Source organism: Pelecanus crispus, chromosome 11 (assembly GCF_030463565.1).
Source record: "Pelecanus crispus isolate bPelCri1 chromosome 11, bPelCri1.pri, whole genome shotgun sequence".
NCBI lineage: Eukaryota > Metazoa > Chordata > Aves > Pelecaniformes > Pelecanidae > Pelecanus > Pelecanus crispus.
The window spans coordinates 5,731,105-5,753,196 of record NC_134653.1 but is presented as its reverse complement, the minus strand read 5'-3'; the positions used below and the strand labels follow the sequence as shown (position 1 = coordinate 5,753,196).

The 22,092-nt window shown below is 46.7% G+C and overlaps 1 protein-coding gene across 1 annotated transcript in view; it reads right to left on the bottom strand.

Moving 5' to 3' along the window:
* Positions 1–13,463, bottom strand: part of TTYH3 (tweety family member 3) — a 73,431-nt gene extending 59,968 nt beyond the window's left edge. The window contains exon 1 of the mRNA XM_075718782.1: positions 13,341–13,463. Coding sequence (XP_075574897.1) covers positions 13,341–13,463 — 123 coding nt within the window. The remainder of the gene's footprint in view (positions 1–13,340) is intronic.
* Positions 13,464–22,092: the final 8,629 nt, after the last annotated feature.

Here is a 22,092-nt window from a genome sequence, read left to right as displayed (position 1 = left end):
GTTTCACGTGTGCCCTGTTCTAACAGAAAAAATATCCCTCACTGAGAATAAAGCTGAGGACTACACTACTGAGCTTCTGAGTTTCCAGAAGCTCTCAGCCCTGTTTACAGTTAGCCTATGTTCATAGCACAGGGGAGAGACTGTGCACTGACCAAGGTGTGAGCGCAGCTACACAGAAAATACTCAGGATCTCTCTTTTCCCAGGAGAAGTGACCAGTGACTTGTCAGAAGGCAACAGCATGTCAAAGGCTAGTTGAGTACATCCCCAAGGATGAAAGTCTTGTAGGACTAGTTTTAGTATCAAAGAAGTGGTGGTGTATGTGTTTGTGAGTAGGAAGTAAAGAACTAAATTGCCGGTGGATCCCATCTGAAGGCACAGGTGTTAGAAAGCAAGCTCAGCATTCACTACATCAGACATCAAGCGGCAAATTTCACTTTCGAAGGGAAAAGAAATACAGACATGCCTGGTTTGAACTCAAACCTTGATGAACATTCAAGGCCTATCCTTGAAACTGGTTCTTTCTTAGGAACCTTATATTTCATTTATTGCATCAAATAATCAAGATCACTGTTACTGAAGCTAGCACAAGTAAACCAAACCTAATAATTAAGTTAGTGCTGAAAGTCCTGCCCATAGGTTATACCTGCAGAACTACATTTCACCTGTTGGATATGCCACTGCTGTGGTACAGGAAGCGTATCTGCTCCCAGACCAAAGTATAGCTGACATCAGCAGAAGATGATTCAGATCTGCCCACCAAACACACCTGGATCTGCGGTCCTCTTCAGCACTGGGAACACAGGCAGAAGACGTAATAGCTAGCAAATAGCTATTAAATATATTTAGGAGCAGTAATAAGACAAGCAGCAGTCTCTCAGCGCAACATTTTCTTGAGAATAAAATCAACAGCAATGAAATACTATAGCAGCCAACTGAATTTTAATAGCTGCAACAAAATCCACATAAACACCAAAAAGGTTGAAAGGGCACTGGAGTGAGACTCACATGTTACCCAGCAAGCAGTTGCCTCAGTAAGAATTTCAGACTTAAGATACAAGTACACGAACAAGAAGAATTAACACGCCAAGGGGGGATTAGGGTAACAAGATCCCCATACTTCCTCATCATCTTCTGCTGGGGGAGGAGGCAAGTTCACAGCTTGTCCCTTCCTCCTTCTCCCATAACCTCCACATTGCCCGAGGCGAAAGCTAAGCTGCACTAATAAAAACAGCAGAGCTAGCATAAACTGTCCAACCTTGTTATTTACACCTCAGCAGAACACTCCCAGCATCTACTATCATTCACACGGCTTCTCCAAGAGCCGCCTACTAACACACAGGCATTGGACACACGTCCCAGAGTACTGCTTGTCCACACAGAGAATTTTGTCAACAGCACTTGGACATATTTTATATTCATCACCTCTACTCTACCCTTTAATATTAAAGCATTTTAAATGCTTTTGAAGAGCTTGTGTTTGAAGAGATTTTAACTTGCAGCAGGTCAAGCTGAAAAATGCTTGAAAAACAACCCCTGCGGTGATCAAGAGGTTTACTGTTAGAGCACTCAACCTGCCCCAGAACATGGTCTCCGAGACCAGCCAAGAACTTTACCAGGATCTTTACCTGGTTGTACTTATGAGAATGAAAGGCTATTTTAACCTTGTAAATTTGTTGCTCCCACTAATTTGTCTACTTGGGTCATTTCAACACCTGTTGTTTAACCTACAAGAATTTTGGATATATACATGTATAAGGAACAGCCAGTGGTCCAGCATATTTGACCTCAGAGACCAGGGATGAAACCATGTCCTGCCCAAGCTCTATACACTACTCAGTTCTGGAAGCCAACAATAACTCAGACTGCATGGGGAGAGGATGAGAAGGACAAACAGAAGACATCGGTCACATTTTGAAATACTAAAAGGCACACAGGAAGCACTGTACAGTGCTTTTAAAATAGCACTCTCATCCAAAGTAAAGACTTCTGTTTAGCTACAGGAGAAGTGTCAAGCATATCATTCCATCCTCACTGGATGTGCTATCTGTGCTTTCCACTAAATCCAGACAGAAAAAGACCCAAAACACAGCTGATCCATTTTTTCCTGCCACCTACTACAACTGAAGCGGTTTCCCTCTTAAGGGAGCATGAACATTAATACTTGCCATTGACTAGAAGTACCTCTAATCTAGTCTTGTACAATAGCTCCCATTTACTCAAGTCCAAGGCATTCAGTCTAACTTTACTGAAGTTCAAATCCTAAGAAAAAAAGGAAAGCAAACCTATCTTTTTAATTATATCTGTCCAAGCCCAGTGACAGCCACTATCTCTGTCCCTAGCCTTTTCATCGGTCTGTGCCTTTTGGTATTGCTTGCACTTGACAGCCTGTCAGTCCAATGCAAAATGGAGATCATGCTTTCAGGGTCCACCATTGCATTCACAGTGATCCTAACTACAAGTAGAGTTGCAAGAGGGTAGCAATAACAAGTCCTTCCCTGAAGTCCTTTCAGACTCCCCTCTAGTTCTCCTTCTGCAGAAAGAAAAAAAAAACCCACCACAACACAAAACCAAAAAAACCCCGCAAGTATTTCAAAGATACCAGAAGTAGCACAAACTTCTCTCAGAAGACCCTAGTCATCTATTGCTGAGGGTCACCCACACAGATTAGTTCTGAAAATTACCTTCCTTCATATTTCAGAAACAAGAAGAGATTGTTTGGAAGTTCTCTATTGATTTTTTCCACCCCAGAAGACTCAAAAAAAAAAAAAGTACCTGGTACTTTTTGTTTTAAGACACTCAGCCATTCCCTAACTTTCAAACAGCAAAACAGGCACTGTTTGCAAAGCCTGCAACTGCTCCTATTACACTCTTCTTCCAAAAGTAAAATTCCCTCACGTGCTAAAGTTTTAAGAAAAGATGTTTGCGTAACTTTTCATTAGATTCCCCTTCTTTTCTCTCCTTGAAAGTTACATTATTACACCTCCCAAGGAAAAAAAATATTTATAAGCAGGACAACTCCACCCTTTCCTCTTAGCTCAACACCACAAGGCAAGATTGAGCCAGAGGTCAGCCACTACACACTCTCAGCTACTTCCTTCATTTCTATGACCTTCCATGTTCCTCACCAAAAACCAAACCAACTAAGAGCTCACCACATCTGCATTTGCCAAGAATCCATGATTTCTGCAATTAATGCAGCACAGCTTATTACAGCTGCAAACGTTCCTAGGCTCTGATAATTATAAGCCCATGGCTGGGTGTCTAATTAAAGGAAGAATGAATTAATGAGTTTCACCAAAGGCTTTTGAGTCACCATTATAATTCTCACCCTTAATCGGCAGCAGGACACTCAAAGGACAGCATGAGCAGGACCAAGAGCAGAGTCGGGGAATAAACCACCCCCAGCTGATGCTTTCCCCACCACGTTCTTCTCCAACATATCGCTGTCATTCAGACCCCGACAGCCAGATCAAACCCAGCAGGAAAATGCCTGGGCCTTTTGGACAGCCAAATACAAAAACGCTTCCTGAAGCTGCCACAAAGCACACACCAGCCTTTGAATGCCGAAAGCCGGGCGAGAGGCTCCACAGAGCGCTGACTCCACCGCTTTCATTCATCCACAGCCCCAGCCCCCACCCAGCGCCAACAATTACAGTTCAGTCTCAGGCTCCCAAGGAGGCAGAAATTGAAAACACGTTTTCATTGAAGCACAGCTTGAATTTCATGAATTCCATTACTCTCGACTTTCTCAGCATTTCCTGGAGTGAATACTGTAAAACAAGGGAGGAAGGGGGCAGGGGGCCGTATGCGAGGCAGCAATCGTACGCCACCCCTCTGACCATGCCAGTCCGAGAAGAGACTACAGAGGCACCTGCAGCGAGGAAGCGACATAAAGAAGGACTATGCCCAAGCTGAAGAAAATAAGTATATGCTAAATGTAAGTTTAGGAAGGAAGGAAAGTAACAAACTGCCAGAGGGCTCAGAACAGTAACATCATCCATTACTACTAGCACTTAAATAGCAAGGCTACAGGCACAGCCCAGATGCAAAGCATTACAATTTCAGCAATGCAACAGAAAACATCTCTGGTAGACTGAAGAAGTCTTAGCTACTATAGCAAGTATCAACATTACAAGCTGATATCAGCTACAGGAACTTCAGCACACTTAAGCTGCAAGAAAGCTTACCCCAAGAAAAGAGCGCAAGGTACGGCGAGGTCATACTCTGCCCACCATGTTATTCAGAAATCTACTATTCAATACTAAAGCAATTAGAATCATCAGAAAAAAAAACAGCAGCACCAAGCAATGGGTCATTTTTTCCACGTGTACAGTTGTAACCCAGTCAACTTTGGGATTATTCAGGTTTGCTAATTAACACCCTATGGATAGCTTTATACCATTACCAATACTCTTGATGGTTCCTTCACTGACACCCTCTTCCCTCTCTCCCCCCCAGGCTGGGCCTTATCTTAAGGAGCATTACATCATCTACTGCGAGTCCTCCTTGTAACAGTCGCTATTATGCAACTGAAGTGCCTCCAGTTGGGTTTTGGCGTTATTTTGAATTTCAGTGTTGAATAGAAGGCTTGTTTAAATTCTCTGCGTGAACAGCGGCATTTTACAGACTGAAAAGAGTGTCCGTGCACAGACACCAACACTGGCATAACAACGCGGCTGAATGTGTTATACATTTGTGAAACATCCATTCCCCGCATTCCCGTTTCCCCTTGTCCAGGAATAAGTCCGGCATTGTTAGGACTGCTTAGCAGTATCGTTCATCCCTAATTTCACACTACAAAGGACTTTCATGCATATGCACGTGTGGCATCATTCTGAGATGTATCAGCCAGAAAAAGCATTTAGCACTGACCGAGGAAATCACAATCTGAGGGTGCAGCTCCAGTTTAAGTGAGGGCGAATGGGAGCGTCAGCTCTTTCCTCTGGCTGGTTTCAATGCTGCTCTTACTATTGACCAAAAAATGCTCATTTGTTAAAATAATAACTTCAAAGAAATCTGGCACACATTACATCTGCTGAAGCAAGCAACCTGATAGCCATGCGAAAGCACACATTATTATAAATGTTACCCTCATATCCAAGTGCTTAGAGAAGGGAATCGGTGCAAGTATCATGACCGAGTTACACCAACTGCTGTGTCCATGTATTGCACACTAACCTACTTTTTTTTTCTTTGAAAAATAGCCTTACAGGCTTAAGCACACAAATGACTACTTTGCAAGAACATGCACATTTGTGGCTTACCAAACCCTAAAGCTCACAATTCTACGATCAGACTCAAAAATTACAACTGGTTCATTACCCAGAAACCTTAAAAAAAAAGATTGAAATTAAAGCCTTTGCAGCATGAAAGTGTGCTGTGTTTCGCTCTTTCCTAGTTCATCTAACATAACACAAAAAAAAAAAAAAAACCCCTAGCATCAGCATGGCACTGCCCTACAGTGACTATATCCACTAGAAACCTGTGGACCCTTTCACCATGCAGCAAAAGTTATTTCTGGTTTGGGGATAAACATAACCAATTCCTAGTTTTTCAACACTGCACTACAACTAAGAGTCTCAGCCACTCCTTGAAGTGGAGGAAAGGGGAAGATTTCTAACAGTGATGGCTTTTTTCTTTTCTTAGACTGTCATCCAAGTGCATCCCCAGGACTAAAAATCTTGCATGAACTTGATCCTCCTTGATTTTAGCTCACCTGCCTTGTTAATCATCATCGTCAGCTAAAACAAAGAACTGGTAGGATGACATACCCAGACAGCCATGTTGAGAGGGGAACCGGGTTACTGCAGTTTGTTTTTATTATTATTATTAGAGACAAGTCTCCAACATATATTAGTATGTCCCTGAGTATTGAATCTTATCCTTTTCTTAAAGGTGAGAATTAAAGTTCAGTACAGAAGGTAATCCTGATATATTCCAAAAGTTACTTGAGTCTCGTCTGAATCTTAGAGCAAATAAATTCCCAGACATCACATCCCTTCCCCCAGCTATAGGAATTACATTCAGCTGAAAACAAGCCAAGTTCTCCTACCCACTCAAGTGGAATGGGAAATCTCAACATAACTGGTGGAAAGTTTACTACTAAAAGATAAAACAGGAACAAGAGAAGAATTGACAGTCATCAAGAAGTTAGTGGCAAATGAGATGCTGACTTCCCTCCATCTCAAGAAAATTAAGAGTGAGCACCATCTTACTCAGTGCTTGCTTGCAGCCACCCAAGCGTATTCACTTGACATCAAAGAACATAAAAGAATGACTTCAGGGGAAGCATTAACTACCGCTGCTTAGTCTTCAGCATACTGATCCTTACAGGTACAGAAGCATCCCCAGAAAGGAGTCACACAGTCTTACCACACCAACACAAATAGCATGAACCATTGATTCTGGACTTCACCCTTTCCATCAGTTAAGTATGCTGGTGTGGGGAAGAGGTGGGGGAGAAGAGAGGTGTAAAATTCGCCTTGTCCTGGAAGAAGAGGAGAAAAGAAGAAAAAGAAAAGAAAAAAGGGGGGGGAAGATGCTGATGGATTGGAGGGTGCTTGTCCCTCCAACAGTCTGTTCTGAAGACACATATGTCAAGAAACCTGATGCGACAAAGGCCCATAACTTTTGTCTATTTCATTCTCAATAGACAGATTTTTGTTTACAGGTTCAAAAAATAAATCTAATCCCAAAATACAAGTAAGAGATCAAGACGACTTGTGACACAGATCCTTAATCCACATTCAAAACCTTGGGATTAAGTCAGAGGAAAGCACCTGACTTCCCACCCTTAATCTCTGGAGTCATGCCTAATGGGGTATGATCTTCTGGGTGAGAATTTCTCACTTTCCCTAATAATGAAAAATAAGCAGCACTAAAAATCCACACCAACATCTGCTTGAATCACTGCTTATTTTATTGGATCAACATTTAAACAAAGGCTTTTTGTTAACCTGAAGAGCATGGATTTTCTTCTGCTCAAAAAGGCATTAAGAATCGAGGGGAAGAAAACAAAACAAAAAAAAGGAAAAAAGGAAAGAGATGGTAAGACTGCACTGATTTTGATTAGTCCTTTCTCCAGAATGCTAGTGATCAGGCTTTGCAGCTGGACACCAAGATAAGCCTCCTAAGTAGCTGTATCATTTTGGTGGCAAACTGAAGGTTAGAGACCCTCATCTGCATTTTCAGTTCCTGTTTAGACTCCCTTTTTCCAAAGCAAATGCAAAATAAAGATTCTTGAATGTCAGCTCCTCCAAACCGATAAACTCTTGTGTGCATACAGGTAAGTGCAATATATAGGCAGTGCTCAGAGGAAGTGGATGCATTACACAAGATTTACTTTGTAAGTACTTAAATCCTGACCAGGAGACATAAGCCGTTACACTCACGTAGAAAAAAAATAGAGGATTTTCAAGAGGACAAATGTCTTGGTGCAGAAGTGCCTAGGTGCCAGTGGCTGGCCACCACCTGACCAGACTAATGCTTTTAACTCTGGTTCTACTCTTCCAGCTAAGACCAGCGTGATACCTTCAGAGCACCACACACTGCACAGAGGTCTCCTAAGACTGGGAAGCTCACCAGGCCTGGCAAAAGCATCTTCTCTGTGCAGGATTAATACTTTTAAGATTCTACCCAGCTAAAGCAAGCATGGTTTACATCTTTGCACACTCACTTGCATCTCCTTCCCTCCTCCCCCCACAACATGTTTCACATTTCTCAGAGTCACCTTTTACCCCTCTGTGTGTACTTTGGTCTGCTAAAACCATACATTCAGAACAGTTACTTTTTTTGACTCGAGTAAGGTAACCTACAGTCAGGGTTTCCAGAAACCATCAGTTCTCAGGAGATCATCTGAAAATGCAGCAGCACAGCATGGGTCAGCAAAAAAGTAAGGCTGCAGACAGAAAGCTGGCAAAGGTTGACTTTGTTTCCTGTCTGTATACCATATGCTGCTGCATGACTGGATGTATGGTCAACAGAAAGCATTGTGTATCTACCTTTGGTAAAAATCAGTCACCAAAATAGTGTTGATTCTACATTTTCAGTTATTCATTATTCTGCAGTACCCTAGTAAAGGCTCTCCCAGATCAAACACAGAACAGAGGAGTCAGACTACAGCACCAATTTGCTGATAATAGGTATTACTGCATGGTTACTCATGCAACTGAGACTGATGAGTAAAGGGAAGAGGGGATTTACCATCAGTTCTTAAAAACCTAAAAGCAACTTCAATTTAATTAGAAAACATTGGATTCTACTAACCAGGGTCACCTAACCTTTCTGTAGCAAACTAGTGCTACAGCAGGATAGCTGATCAGACCTTGGAAGTGGTCCATCTATTCTTGAAAGAAACCTTCAGTCTAACCCCTTTAAGAAAGTCACGTTACCCTCTGACTTTGAGCCAACTAGACAAAAACACGTCATCCAACTTGACTAATACACATGTTTCCAATTTACAGAAAGACTCTGGGTTTCAGAATTGAAATAAGACGCCAGTACAGTAGAGGAAGTTCTAAAACAATCTCTCTAATCCAAGTTTTTTGGCAGTTTAGGCTCCATCATGTTTCTCCAGCCAAGAAATACTTCCAAAGACGACATTAGCTGTTATGTGTAGGGAAACAGCCTCACAGAGCCAGAACGTACCTGACAGAATTAATTCCTTGCTGAACCTTTGCCTACAGGTTCAAACACACAGGCCTTGGATTATGGTCTGCGAGGCAAAAAAAGGGAAGCATCATTGGGCTTACACAGCACCTTTCATTGCTGGATACCCTCTCAATACATGTACAGTAGTAGAAAAAGAATGTTACAACACAAAAGCACTGAAATGTATGATAGGAAGCTCCTGGGTGAGAACACTAAAGAGGCAATGTCAAAACCAAGGACTAGAGCATACCCCTGTTCTTATCAATGATTCCTTTAGCATGGTTCTGCATCTTAATTGGTGTGAATCAATCATCCAGTCTTTTTCCAAAGCACATACAGTTGCCATTACACCTACTATCCGTGTATGTGCAGTTCTGACTCTGGCAGAAAAAACACAAGAGTGGTGCAAGGAAAGAGTTTCAAAGATGCTGGAGAATTTTTCTTTATTCTAGCCTGATTCACGCATAACCAGTGTGTTTACACAGATTCAGGTCAACATTGCCATTTTCCAGCAATTAAGAAAAAGCAGAAATTCAAGTCAAGGTGCTCTGTAGCTTAGCTTTTACAGCCTCTTTTCTTCTTCACTGTTTATAGTATGCTTCTCGGCACACAGTGAGACTTAAGAGCTCCAATAAAGAGTTGTAGGCTCCTTCTCTGTTGGTACCAAAGACACCCTGTCTCAAGCAGATATCCCATTACCTGTTGTGCTGTATTAAAAAGCCATTGAGCTTTTCTACTTCCTTCCAGCACGTAACCTCCACACTACCTCAAGGCTCTTAACCAACTCTACCCTGAGAAATAAAGTGAGTTCAATGCCATGTAACTAAGCAAGTCACAAGTAGAATTACTTACATTACTAAATAGATTAAACTAGTGACAGCAGCAGTCTCAGGATCATGTTACTGGTCTGATTAACTGAATTGGAAAGTAAGTGGACAGCACTGGTCAGATCATCATCATTTGTTCAGCAGCAAAAGGCATGGAGACCAGCACTGCTATTAGCATGATGCTGTCAGAAGGAACACGAGCTTTGCTCCATTTTTACATTCGCTTCACTCCAGAGTTTGTGACTCACTACACAATGAAAAGGCTTTGCAGAGCACTGCAGTATGACTCAGATGAGAATACAGCCAGAACAAAACTGTTCATATCAAGATATCTTCAACCCCAATGATTCATGGGAGGATCAGAACTGGTCTGGTAAGATCCTCTATAGGGATGACCTGCAAGCCGCACATGAAGGCAGCTCTGACAGGACTCACCAGCATGCCAAACCCCCTGGAGAAGAAGGATCACAACCCCAGCTCATTCTACATTGAAGCTCACCTCCATTCCCCCAGAAAAAGGAAACAACTAGTTGTACTGCTGTCCACAGCTTGTCATGACGGAAGTGAAGCATCTGAAGGACATATGTATACGCATACATTTTTAAACAATTTAGTCCAGAGGGGAAGGATCTGTTCTGCTCCTCCACACTCACACACACTGTTCTAACCTGATGCAGCAAGATACACTGTGGGAGAAGATAAGAAGTAATACCAGGAGAGAGTTTTAGAGACCAACTCAGGTGAAGAAGGTAGGCAGCCAAAACCTGCAGCTGCATTGATCTCAGCCCTTGGCAACAACATTGCCAGAAGCATTTCTCATGGTTTCAGACAAAAGGAGGAAGCCCCTGTAGGTTGGTACACAATGGACGCAGCCGCCTTTGAGACAGGCCGGTGCACAGTGGGTGTCCCTCCTGCTCTGATGGATGGGGGACAGAACAGCCTAACTAGCCATTAGATCTACGCCCTTCTAGATATTCCCCATCATCCAGGGTCCCAGAATACACAACAAAGACCTAGACTTCAAAGACTGTCAGTATGTGCTTATCTACGAGCTACACGCGCTTCAGAGAGGTTGCAGGGGACAATAGCTTGCCTGCTGCTTCAGTGGAATAGTGGCTTGTGCATTACAGTAATCCTTGCTAGGCAGAGGTGGAAAGCCTGTTAAATCAGCAGCCTCCTCACCTGCAGGAGCACGTGGCACTGCAACAAGTGACATGACAGCAACATTCAAATCAAGCCACTGCATTTCACTTCTGGTTGAAGTGGGATGTTCAGTTGATGCACATCTTCAAAGCCTATCATCAAAACATGAGTACAAAAAAAGGCAGGCCTTTACTAAGAGGTTACTAAAGAAAACAGTTTTATAAGGAAAGCAATGTTTTCCCTTGGTCATGGGTTGGGAAATCTTTGAAGAATCAGAAAGGATACGTTGCTTCATTCCTCATAACAAGTCAGAATGAGAATGGACACTGAGCCCTGCTGTATGCCTATTTATGACAACAGTCTAGCTACCCGATGACATGAAGTCATGGAAACTTAAAGGTATTTTCAGTTTAGTAAAGGTAATCCTTCCTTACTACAGCTAGGGACACTCTGCCCTTTCCCATCCCCATAAACTCCCAACTAGCATACCTCACTGACCTCTCTTCAGCCCCTGGAGAACTCAAATGCAGCATGCAGTTTAACAGTTTATACTTAAGAATCAGGGTATCAACCACTGATTGAACAGAAAACAAAAATACACACAATTTATGCCAATGAGACCTACAAAGAAAAGAAAAATATGCAAAATTTAAATGAAAACCCAGACTTTCTTATTTTCAGGACATATACGATCTTGCCCACTAAATACGAAAGGTTGCTAAAGAAAAGGGGAGACTATGCCAGCACAGGCTGCAAACGGAGCAAGAGATGCAAATTCATAACAAAGCTAATAAAAAGAGCTGGAATTCAAACCAAAAGGCCTTCAGAGCAATTTAAAGCATGAGAGAGCACTTAGCATTACCATCCCCGCTCCTGGATTAAGTTTCCCTGTTTCACTGCATTAGAATTAATCGACGTGGCTACGAACTCCAGAGTCAACTTGCAGAGCCACAGCAGCTCCGTTACATAACCGGCGAGACCGACAGCACGGGCTGCGTTACAGGAGCCCGCTTGCTACCCCGCACCGGCGCCGAAACCAGCAGAGCTGCTGCTACTCAAATCATTCTCTCAACGACAGATGCTTCAGTAATCCAGACATTCGGGTTTGGATTTGATAAGATGTTTTCTTGCGAGCTGAAGTTAAGACTTAAAAGGCCATCTACTGCTGTGCAAGAAGTCCTTAATATCATCAAGAGAGGGGAGGCAGCTACATGGGAGAACAGCAGAAGGCTTTAAGTCAGAATATGATTACTGTAGAAAAATTATCTGACAAATGAACACAACCCCAGATTGTTGTAAGAAATGCTCTTAAACAATTTAAGTGAAAAACAGTACATCTGCTGCCTATTCAAAGGTCAACGAGTGCTTGTTTCATGATAACACACTCCCAAGAACATCTTTCCATGAACTCTTAACTTCCGATCTTCAGCATCTCATATCCCTTGTTTCAAAGGCAGCTACCCTCTGAGGTCATGGAAATACAGTTAAGCTGCTGTGCAGCATAACATCTGCGTGTGGCCATCTTGAACTCTGCTAAGCCAAGGGAACTAGAACAAATTAACAAACTGAAGCCCCCAAATACAAAAGTTAGGTGAAAAGTCTGTTTTGTTTACTGGTTTAAAGATATTTCTTTGTATCTACTCATTGCTTTTTAAATACATCTCTCACATTTTGCTCTAGCTGAAGCCCACAGATCCGTCCATCTGTTTAAAACAAAAAGCCCAAACATACTACTTCCTAGAGCATTTCTAATACCTTTTACTTCTAAGATAAACGAGAACCTTTTAGATGCCCTCGCCTTTCTGCCTGTGTGCATGCTAGGAGGCTGCGTATATAGGACGCCGCAAGTATGTTCAGAAAAGCAAAATGGTGTTTTCAAAACCAGAGACCGTGGCAAAACGAGGCAGCAGAGTCACTGCAGCTCTGTTCCAAGATGACAGCAGAGAACACAGATGTTAGAGCACACAGATTCACCCCACAATCATTTTAATTACATGCCTAGCCAACCAAGCACGGGATACAGGCTAAGCAGCATTAAAAAAAAAAGAAGCGGCACCCAAGTATTCGGCGAGCATCTTCCCGTGCACTTGATGCTCTCCCCGCTCTCACAAGCATTAAGTCATCTGTTTTCCAGCAGGCAGGCGGTCGGTGCTGGAGAGGCGCTGCCGGCCTGCCCGCAGGTCCCGGCGGGATGGATGCGGAGCGGCCGGCACCGGGCAGCGCGGGTCCCGCCGGCGAGCGTCGTGATCCGGCCACGGGCGCCGGGCCGGTGCCTGCGCCCGCAGAGCGCGGCTTGCGGCGGCCGGGCACCCGGCGAGGGCACTCGGCCAGGGCCGCCTCCTCTTCCAGGGGATCGCGTCGCCTTCTCCCGGGAAGAACTTGGGCTTCCCGCAAGCTGGAAGCGGCTCGGGGCTCCTGCTCCCCCCGCACCGCGGGGTGACGGCCTCCCGCCCCCGGCCCAGCCCGCCGAGACCACCGCATCCCGGCCCGCCGCGACCCCGCGGGGCGGCAGCTCCCCCCGCCCCCCCGCCGGGCGGACGCCACCCGGAGCAGGGGAGACAGGGCACCCGCAGACACCCACCCGCGGAGCCGCAGTCGGGACCGGGCCCCCCCTCCTCCACGCCCCCCCAGGCGCCCCGCACAGCCCCCGGGGGTACAGCCACCCCCACGCGGGACGCAGCCCCCCCAGGCACGCACACCGGCCCCGCGCGGGCACCCACCTGCTGGTACTCGGCGTCGTGCGGTCGGAAGTCGGCGGCGGTGAGCTCCCAGCGCAGGCTGAGGTGCGGCAGGCGGTGCAGCAGGCTCACCCACCAGGGCGGCGAGTAGCTGACGCCCGCCATGCCCGCCGCGCCGCGCCGCGCCTCGCCTCGCCTCACCCCGACCCGCCGGCCATGGAGCGCTGCTCCTGCGCCTCCCTCCCGCCTCCCCTCGCTCTTCAGCCGCGCCGCGGCAGGCCGCCCCGCATGGCCGGCACCCCCCGCTCCTCCCTCCCGCCGCGCCGCTCGCTCCCTCTTTGTTCGCCGAGAGGCTCCACCGCCTCCGCGCCCGGCGCCGCCCGCCCGCTCCCATTGGCGCCGGGCGCCCCGCCCCGCCCCGCCCGCCCCGGCCCCTCAGGGCTGCCCCGGCCCCTCAGGGCTGCCCCCGCAGCGGGACGGCGGCTGCTGCCGGGTCTCCCCGGGGCCCCTTCGTGCCGCCCCAGCCCCCCGGGGCCCCTTCGTGCCGCCCCGGGGCCCCTTCGTGCCACCCCAGCCCCCCGGGGCCCCTTCGTGCCACCCCAGCCCCCCGGGGCCCCTTCCTGCCGCCCCAGCCCCCCGGGGTCCCTTCGTGCCGCCCCGGGGTCCCATCGTGCCGCCCCAGCCCCCCGGGGCCCCTTCGTGCCGCCCCAGCCCCCCGGGGTCCCTTCGTGCCGCCCCGGGGCCCCTTCGTGCCGCCCCAGCCCCCCGGGGTCCCTTCGTGCCGCCCCAGCCCCCCAGGGTCCCTTCGTGCCGCCCCGGGGCCCCTTCGTGCCGCCCCAGCCCCCCAGGGTCCCTTCGTGCCGCCCCAGCCCCCCGGGGTCCCATCGTGCCGCCCCAGCCCCCCGGGGCCCCTTCGTGCCGCCCCAGCCCCCCGGGGCCCCTTCGTGCGGCCCCAGCCCCCCGGGGTCCCTTCGTGCCGCCCCAGCCCCCCGGGGCCCCTTCCTGCCGCCCCAGCCCCCCAGGGTCCCTTCGTGCCGCCCCAGGGCCCCTTCGTGCCACCCCAGCCCCCCGGGGTCCCATCGTGCCGCCCCGGGGCCCCTTCGTGCCGCCCCAGCCCCCCGGGGCCCCTTCGTGCCGCCCCAGCCCCCCGGGGTCCCTTCGTGCCGCCCCGGGGCCCCTTCGTGCGGCCCCAGCCCCCCGGGGTCCCTTCGTGCCGCCCCAGCCCCCCAGGGTCCCTTCGTGCCGCCCCGGGGCCCCTTCGTGCCGCCCCAGCCCCCCGGGGTCCCTTCGTGCCGCCCCAGCCCCCCGGGGTCCCTTCGTGCCGCCCCGGGGTCCCATCGTGCCGCCCCAGCCCCCCGGGGTCCCTTCGTGCCGCCCCAGCCCCCCGGGGTCCCCCGCCGTGCTGCGCCGCCGGCGCGACTCGTGCTGTAACATGGCGCCGGGCCGCATGCTGCGGAGGGTGGGCGCCCCGCACCCGGCGTCAAACGACGTCCCCTTCCCTCACACCAGCACCTTTCCCTCCGGAGTAACCCCAAAACCGGCCCAACCGCTTGGCGCCTCGCTGCCCTCGGTGCCGCCGCGCAAAGCGCCGTTCCCCGGCCGCGGGCGCCAACGCGTTGGCTCGAGCTGAGGCGCTCCGTGCGACACGCTTCGTCCCATGGCGCTGGCTCCCTCTTCGCTTCCCCGGCCTGCCTTGGCTTTTCCAAAAGCCAGGGGGAAATTTCTAGAAGTACCGCGGTGTCTAACGATGCAGACGGGCCCCTCGTGTGATTTTCAAGCGTGCCCAACCTTCGCCTGTTTCGTGGAGACATCAAGTGCTTTGGTTTAGCTTCCACCATTCTCTCGGCCTGTAAAGGTTTGGCTTCTTCCAGACCCTGACCCAAAGCCAACGACATCGCTTCATTAACTTCAACGGACTTGGAATTGTCAGCTTGTTCTGATGGCTACGTAAATCAGAGCCGCGAATTAAACACCGAAGTATTTAAGCAGTGACGGCACCGCTGCGTGACACAAGAGCTGTGCAGAACGTAACAGATCCTGCGTTGCGCTCCCCACAGAACCACTCAGACACAACTTTCCCAAGGATTATACTGTGAGCTGATGGGAAAGGCTTTTCATTTCTTGCTAAACAGAACATAACCAAACTATTTTTAGTCTTAAAGGTAAAAAATAAGAGCATACCCTCTCAGGGGACGTGTCAGAAACAAGTAAGTACATGAATACTCTGGAAAATGTTAGGATAGCATGGTAAAATAGAAGAGATAACAGTAAGCAGCAGCAATCCCAAACTCATTCACTTCATTACAGAGATTGCGCTGCTCCTATTACAACTGAAATGTACGCAAATATTTGCTGTTTTCTTTTAAAATGAATAAATCAAATCATTTCATTCTTGCTCTAGGTAGCGTGGTCCAGCATTAATGCAGGAGTTCCTAAACTTGGCCGGTCTGTTCAGACCATCTCCTGGGCCTTCGCTCTCCCCACACCATCACGCGAACCAAAGCCTCCCCATCCCCGCTCTGCAGCAGCACACCTCACCCACTGCTGAGTCGACAAGCTGGGAGCAATGTGTTTTAAATATCACTCAACGCAACGTGGAGTTGGAAGGGGAAAAAGGACCATCCAGGCTTCCAACAGCTTTCAAACAAATGTCGCACAGGTCTTACAGGCTTGAGAAACCCTCATCTAATTAGCGCTGTTTAGAATTAGAAACTGTTACAGCCCATGAAAGCTCAGAAGTATTGGAGTGCTGTGTATCCCATTGGAAAAAAAAAAAAAGGGGGTAACACCAACTGCTTTTTTCTTCTAAATGGTGGCAGGTCAGTAGATATTATAGAGACATCTCTTATGCAAGTATGATTTTATGGCTTTTCCCAAATGCAGCCAGGACGTTATATTTTACGCTGTCCTCACTGATGCATTTTATAAATAAGGAGAGCAAAAATGCTAAAATGGGCTATTTAACACACTAGGACCAAATAAACATATTTGTACTGATATTCTGAAATATAACATCAGCTATAATAGCTTTTGACTAGGACAGGCTTGCCATATGAGTATTATAAACATAGCTAAAAAGAAATCTTATCATTCACAAATAGCATTAAGACACACGTCAGAGAGTTCACAGCCGCGCAGCATGTGCACAAACACAAGATATACAGGGGTTCAAGATATAAGACCTCAACTCCAGCCTTCTCCAAGAAAAGTTTATTTTTCTGCAGGAGGACAGCTGAACTACAGCTAGGGTTTTTTTCTTCTTTTCTCTTTTCTTTTTTTTCACAGTGCCAGCAAGGATGAGGAAGGAATTATTTTAAAGCCCAGTGATCTAATGTATTTCACCTCCAGTTCAAACAACCCGAAGACAAGGAGTGGAGAGACCTCGCTGGGGGCAAGAGATCTCTCCGTGTAAGCCACTTACGCCACAGAATTTATGCAATTCAGCACTAAAACACTCAAGGCTGGAATCTGCCCTGCAGATGTTACTGCTGCCACGAGCCTCTGGGTAGACAGAAAAACCCCACCAGGCTGCAAGTCCAAGTACCTTTGTCAGCAAAATGATGGACATGGAGTAGAAGCAGATGCAGCGAGCACTCCGCACTGAGATCTTGTTTGACAGCGCTGATGTAAATCAAACCCAACAAAACGTTTTGGAACAAATGACAGAAAAAGCTGGATGCTATTAAATGGGGGTGTAAGCACCGGAGCACCAGCGCGGCAGTTTGAGGCACCGTGCGGGGTGCGGGGGGTAAGCGGGAAAGGGAGCAGGCTCGGCAGCGCTGGTGTGCATGCCTCTCAGCCATTTGCTGCGGAGACAACTGGATTAAATTACAGTAGAATGAGGATGTGGGATTACAGGGAAACAGAGGCATCAACAGTTTTAATTTCTCCCCCACAATTACTTATAATGATATGGGGAAATATGAAAATGAAGAGTAAAATGAATTCAGCAAACTAGGAATAAGAGGCAAACCGCAGGATCGAGCACTGGCCATAATTTCCGTGGTAGGGCACTTCAGCCTGTTGTACCATGTCAGGAAGCAGTGTTTGCATTTCTTAGATGTCTACCATATCTCATTTGATCCTATTCAGGTAATTGTTGATTACGTGACACCAAGACAGTTATCAAGGCTCTCATGTTTAGATTATAGCAGCCTTTTTTCCTTCACACACAAGTAGGTACTCTCTGTTTTGCCAAAGCAAAATGAACAAACAAGCCACTGCTGTGACATCCCAGGAATAAAAACTAACAGTAAATCACCCTTGCACGGAAAGCAGTTCTACAATCAACCAAAGCAAACTGCAAATGTCAGCTTGTTTGCTGGTAATCCTGCTGAAAAGTAACTCTAAGAGGTGTATTAGTGTTCGCTAACTTGCTTTGACAGTGGCTTTGCTAAAAAATCACTGGACAAAATAGGCAAATGAGAAATGTACCGAATTAAAGACAACTGAGATAAAAAGACTAGTTTGAACCTCCAAAATAAGGCAACCAGGGCTGTCCCCTGTCCCTCTGAGACCATCAGATAGTCTGCAAAAGCACTCCTAGGAAGTGTACCATTTCTCACTCTTCACGAGCTTCTCTCTGGCTCGACATCCCTACTGCTGATGTGATACTTGCAATGAGAGCACCTTTTAGACCAGCAATCCCATACCCCTGGCTCTTTTTATTCACTATGAAATGAAATAATTCAACTTTTAATATACTGTGAAGCGAGGAGTCTGCCCCTGACTGTCAGACCTAATATGCATTCTGAAAGGTTTTAGCCAACAATACACATTTAAAAAAAAATGTAATAAAAAGGCAAGATTGAACTCCAAATGCCAGCAGATGGATGAGTTACCCTCTTGAGACTAGGGACCACATTATGGACAGTCAGAGGGAGGTCAGCGAGACACCTGTGTCTGAGCACTCAGCTGCTACTGTTAGGCAACACCTCCGCTCCGCTCGCCTCTGCTGCTCCATAAACTCTGCCCTTACATCGAGCCGTGCCTCCTTCCCACTGAGCTGGGCTGGGCCTCTATTAAGATTACCCTTCCTCTCCTCCCAGGGCTTCCTCTGTACTTTTCTCCTGAAGGTCAAAGGAAATAACAAAGCCAGGGCTGCTCTCCAGCCTCCCCCAGATTTCGCTGCCCCCTCCACGGCAGCTCAGTCCCCTGCCTCTGCTCTTCCCAGCAAAGCCGCGTTGCCAGGGATCTTCCCAGTTGACTTCTCCTCCCAGCTTAAAGGATTTCCCCTGAGTGGAGGTGGCTGCCGAAGGGAACACACATGTGGGTCTTCATTGCTTTCCTCTGAAGTCCTCCTAGGAACTTTTTGGGTTTAAACAAAGAATAGCCACAACCAGGGCCAGCATAAAAAGCTTTAAGCAAACTCAAAGAAATCATATGAAAAGGTTAATGCTGTCATTTCCAGTCCTGAGGCAATACTCTCTGTCTCTCTCCCTTGTATTCTACTGGTCTTTTTATACTCGGTAAGTTACAGGGAAATGGGTGGAAGATGTGGAAATCCTATTGCAAAAGCACCTGCCCGCTCCTTTCCTTTCCCCAGAGAGCAACACACAGAACATTCTATTATTTAGTTAATTGCAAAGAAACAATTACAAAGGAACTCGGCAAATTCTCTCTAATCACAGCAAGACCCATTGCAGTTCAGTAAGAGCAGCAAATTAGCAAATAAGTGAATATAAAAAGGAAAGAACAACACAGCTCAAATTGCACTTTGTTCGTTTGTTTTGTCACTCATAGTTTCTGTTTAATTATTTAAGATAGTTCTTCATAACATTCTAGCGCCTTTTGTAAAATAATGAAGGTTTACTAGCATAGAAATGCAATACGTGGCTATTAAATATCTGCTGAGAGAGGGAAGAAAACTGCCGATTCTGTGTGTAAATTATAGGGAGCCTGTTCAGGAAAAAATTCCAGGTTAGATAAATAGAAGGTTCTGCCACAATTTGTGTAAGATACAAATAAGGATTATTGCTAGATAATGACAATGCTAAGTAATGTTTGCGCAGAACGTTGTAACTTGTACTACAGGCATTCCTGGCCAATCCCCTGTTTATTAAAAGCTATTCTAATTTTCCATGCATATAACTAGAGGCCATTTAAACATAGCCTTTTTTTTACAGCAGCACTGTAATCAAATGACAGATTTTTACAGTATTTCAGTTCTAAATTCGTGTTAGAGGAAAGACTTTCAAGCTCCGTTACATTCCTGAAGCAGACCCTCATCTCCGCAGAGCTGACGGACTGCGGAGGGGCAGAGGAGCGAGCTCCAGGTGTGATACTATCTGGCTGACAGCGAGGGAGGCAAGGCAGCCCTTCACAACAGCCACGATGTCCCTCCTGGTTCTTCCCAGGCCATTTTGAGCATCAAGATTTTATGACACATCTGTTCACACTATCAAAAATAGAAGCCCTAAAGGGGCTTGTGCGGTACGCAGTGCAAAGTGTCTTTGAGGCATGCTGGCAAAATCCTACCAAATAGAAGGGAGCTGTTACAGTCTGAGCAAGATCTTGAGAGGGGAAGTTTTGTTTATACACAGCTCTGGTGAGGGGAACAACATGAACACTTTCCCGGAGACCAGAAAAGATGTATGAATACATACCTTTTGTCACACCTGAGAGCGTAACTGGGACAGCCAGACAGGGGAAGGGGCAAGAGGGGCAGGGTACAACTTAATCAGTGGACTTCAACAGAGTATGGTTAATAAGAACATAGCAACACTCGCTGTTCAAGGCTGTTCCTTTGAGCACAGCGAGGACTGAGAGTGCTAGGAGGATGCGAGAGTGAGTGTTAAAGGCCACTTATAAGCAAGAGCCAATGTGCCTTACACACATCTGAAAATAGGGCAAACGTTCAGAAAATGGTGCCAGTGCTGTCTCTGCCAGGCAAAGAACCACATCAGCAAAAGTTAGAAGGAAACGTCAGAGGAACTGATGACACCAAAACCACCAACCGTGCCTGAAAATCCTCCCCTAACAACCTAGAGTCTAACATGGATATTTCGCTCTTTTGCAGGTCTTGATGATATCCACAGAATTTCCCCCCCCCCCCTTAGAAGTTCATGTGGGGAAAGCAATTAGTTAGCTGACAAACCTACCATAAACAGATGCTGAAAAGCTTGCAAGAGTCAAGGGCACTTTGACTTCAGATGAAGCCAAAGTATCATTTAATATAACTAGTGTGAACGCTTAATTGCTTTTGACTGAATGCAAGACTCGTCTGCTCCAAGAAATCGTATCAAAACTTTTCCATTCACGCCACATGGCTTACCTCCGGCGTTTAAAATTTAAAACTGAAGTTTCTGCTAAGAAATCCAGAGCATATGTCAGTGGAGCAGAGAGGAAAGAACAAAAAAGTGAAATTTCGGTAATATATTCATCAAACACAGATTGTTTGTTTGAGTCTCATACTGTTATAGCTGTTTTAGTCCTACGACAAGGACTCTGCTTGATAGAAGGATGACTACAGGATTCCCACGTCTTCACAGCAGTTAGCAGGGACTTCTATCTTCATAAAGCAGCATAAGGCTTGTTTTTCCTGGGAGTCCCTAAAGGCTTTTTCAGTGGATCTGGAAAGGAATGCAGACATCCTAGTTCCTTCCACCAGAACTTCATAAACAGCAACAATAACCGAGGTAAGTGTAAGTAAACTGGGCAGTCTCTGGGACTCAGTAGACTCCAGTTCTCCCCCCAGCTGACAGCAGACCAGTTTCACCCAGTCCTCTGCACGTCTGCAGCACCATCAAACCCCAGCACAGACACTGCTCTGTGGCCCTAGCGAGTTCAAATCCTGGTTTTCCATTCTGCATCCCTCCTACAAAAGGTTTCTGAGAAGTATCCATCAATAACGTATTTAGGCATGAACAGTCACTACAGTGACTTCTTTTGAATCTTTTATCTGAATTTCACTGGTTTGGTAACTGGTCAGCATGACTGTCGTAACCAACAAGCACAGCACAACAACAGATGCAAAGGCATAAATGAAACTTGCTGTACTCCGCACAAAGCCAGATACCTTTGAGGCAATGGCACGGCTTTCAGTTATAGAACCACTGGACAGGATTTCTTTTTTGAATAAAACACCACAAGCCAAGACTGCAAGTGAAAGCCCATCACCTCTTTCAGTTCCACTAGGCTTTGGTCAAGAACACCATTCCCTCCCGATGGGACAATCCTGAATGCCTACTAAAGGAGAAGTTTCACACCCTCGGTGTTTAAGAGTTACCTTGTTACTATGGGCTCAGGAAAACAGTCAGAGGCAAAAGGTCAACCTAGGTGCAAAGTGAAAACAACACGACCATGCGGCAGAGGCCGGAGGAGCAATGCAAATACAGAAACTACAGCAGAAACGCACGAACAATTAATACACAAACATTAACTTTATTAGAAAGTTCAACAATTAGGAGAAAATACATTGCAGTTGTTTTAGCTTTTAAAAGATCCCAAAATAAATTACATAAGACTTGCACAGTTCTAAATATTAAAAAGATTATAAAAATTTATGGCACCCTCATATGCCAAGATTAATTCTTTTCCATTTTGACTATATTAAAAGTTGCCTGTGCAGGGATTACTGTTACAGCTATGCAGAAAACAACACAGTTTTCAGGTCTTGATGCCTCAGTAATGATTTACAGGCATAGGCACTTCAGGGCAAAAAGAGAGATAACACCCCATGGAAGTCAGATCTCTACATTCACGTACAATCTCTAACTAAACACTACTGTAAATTGCAAAAGGTTTTAAGTAGGCAACGTTATCCAGTATCAGCAGAACGGAAAGTGTGCTGTTA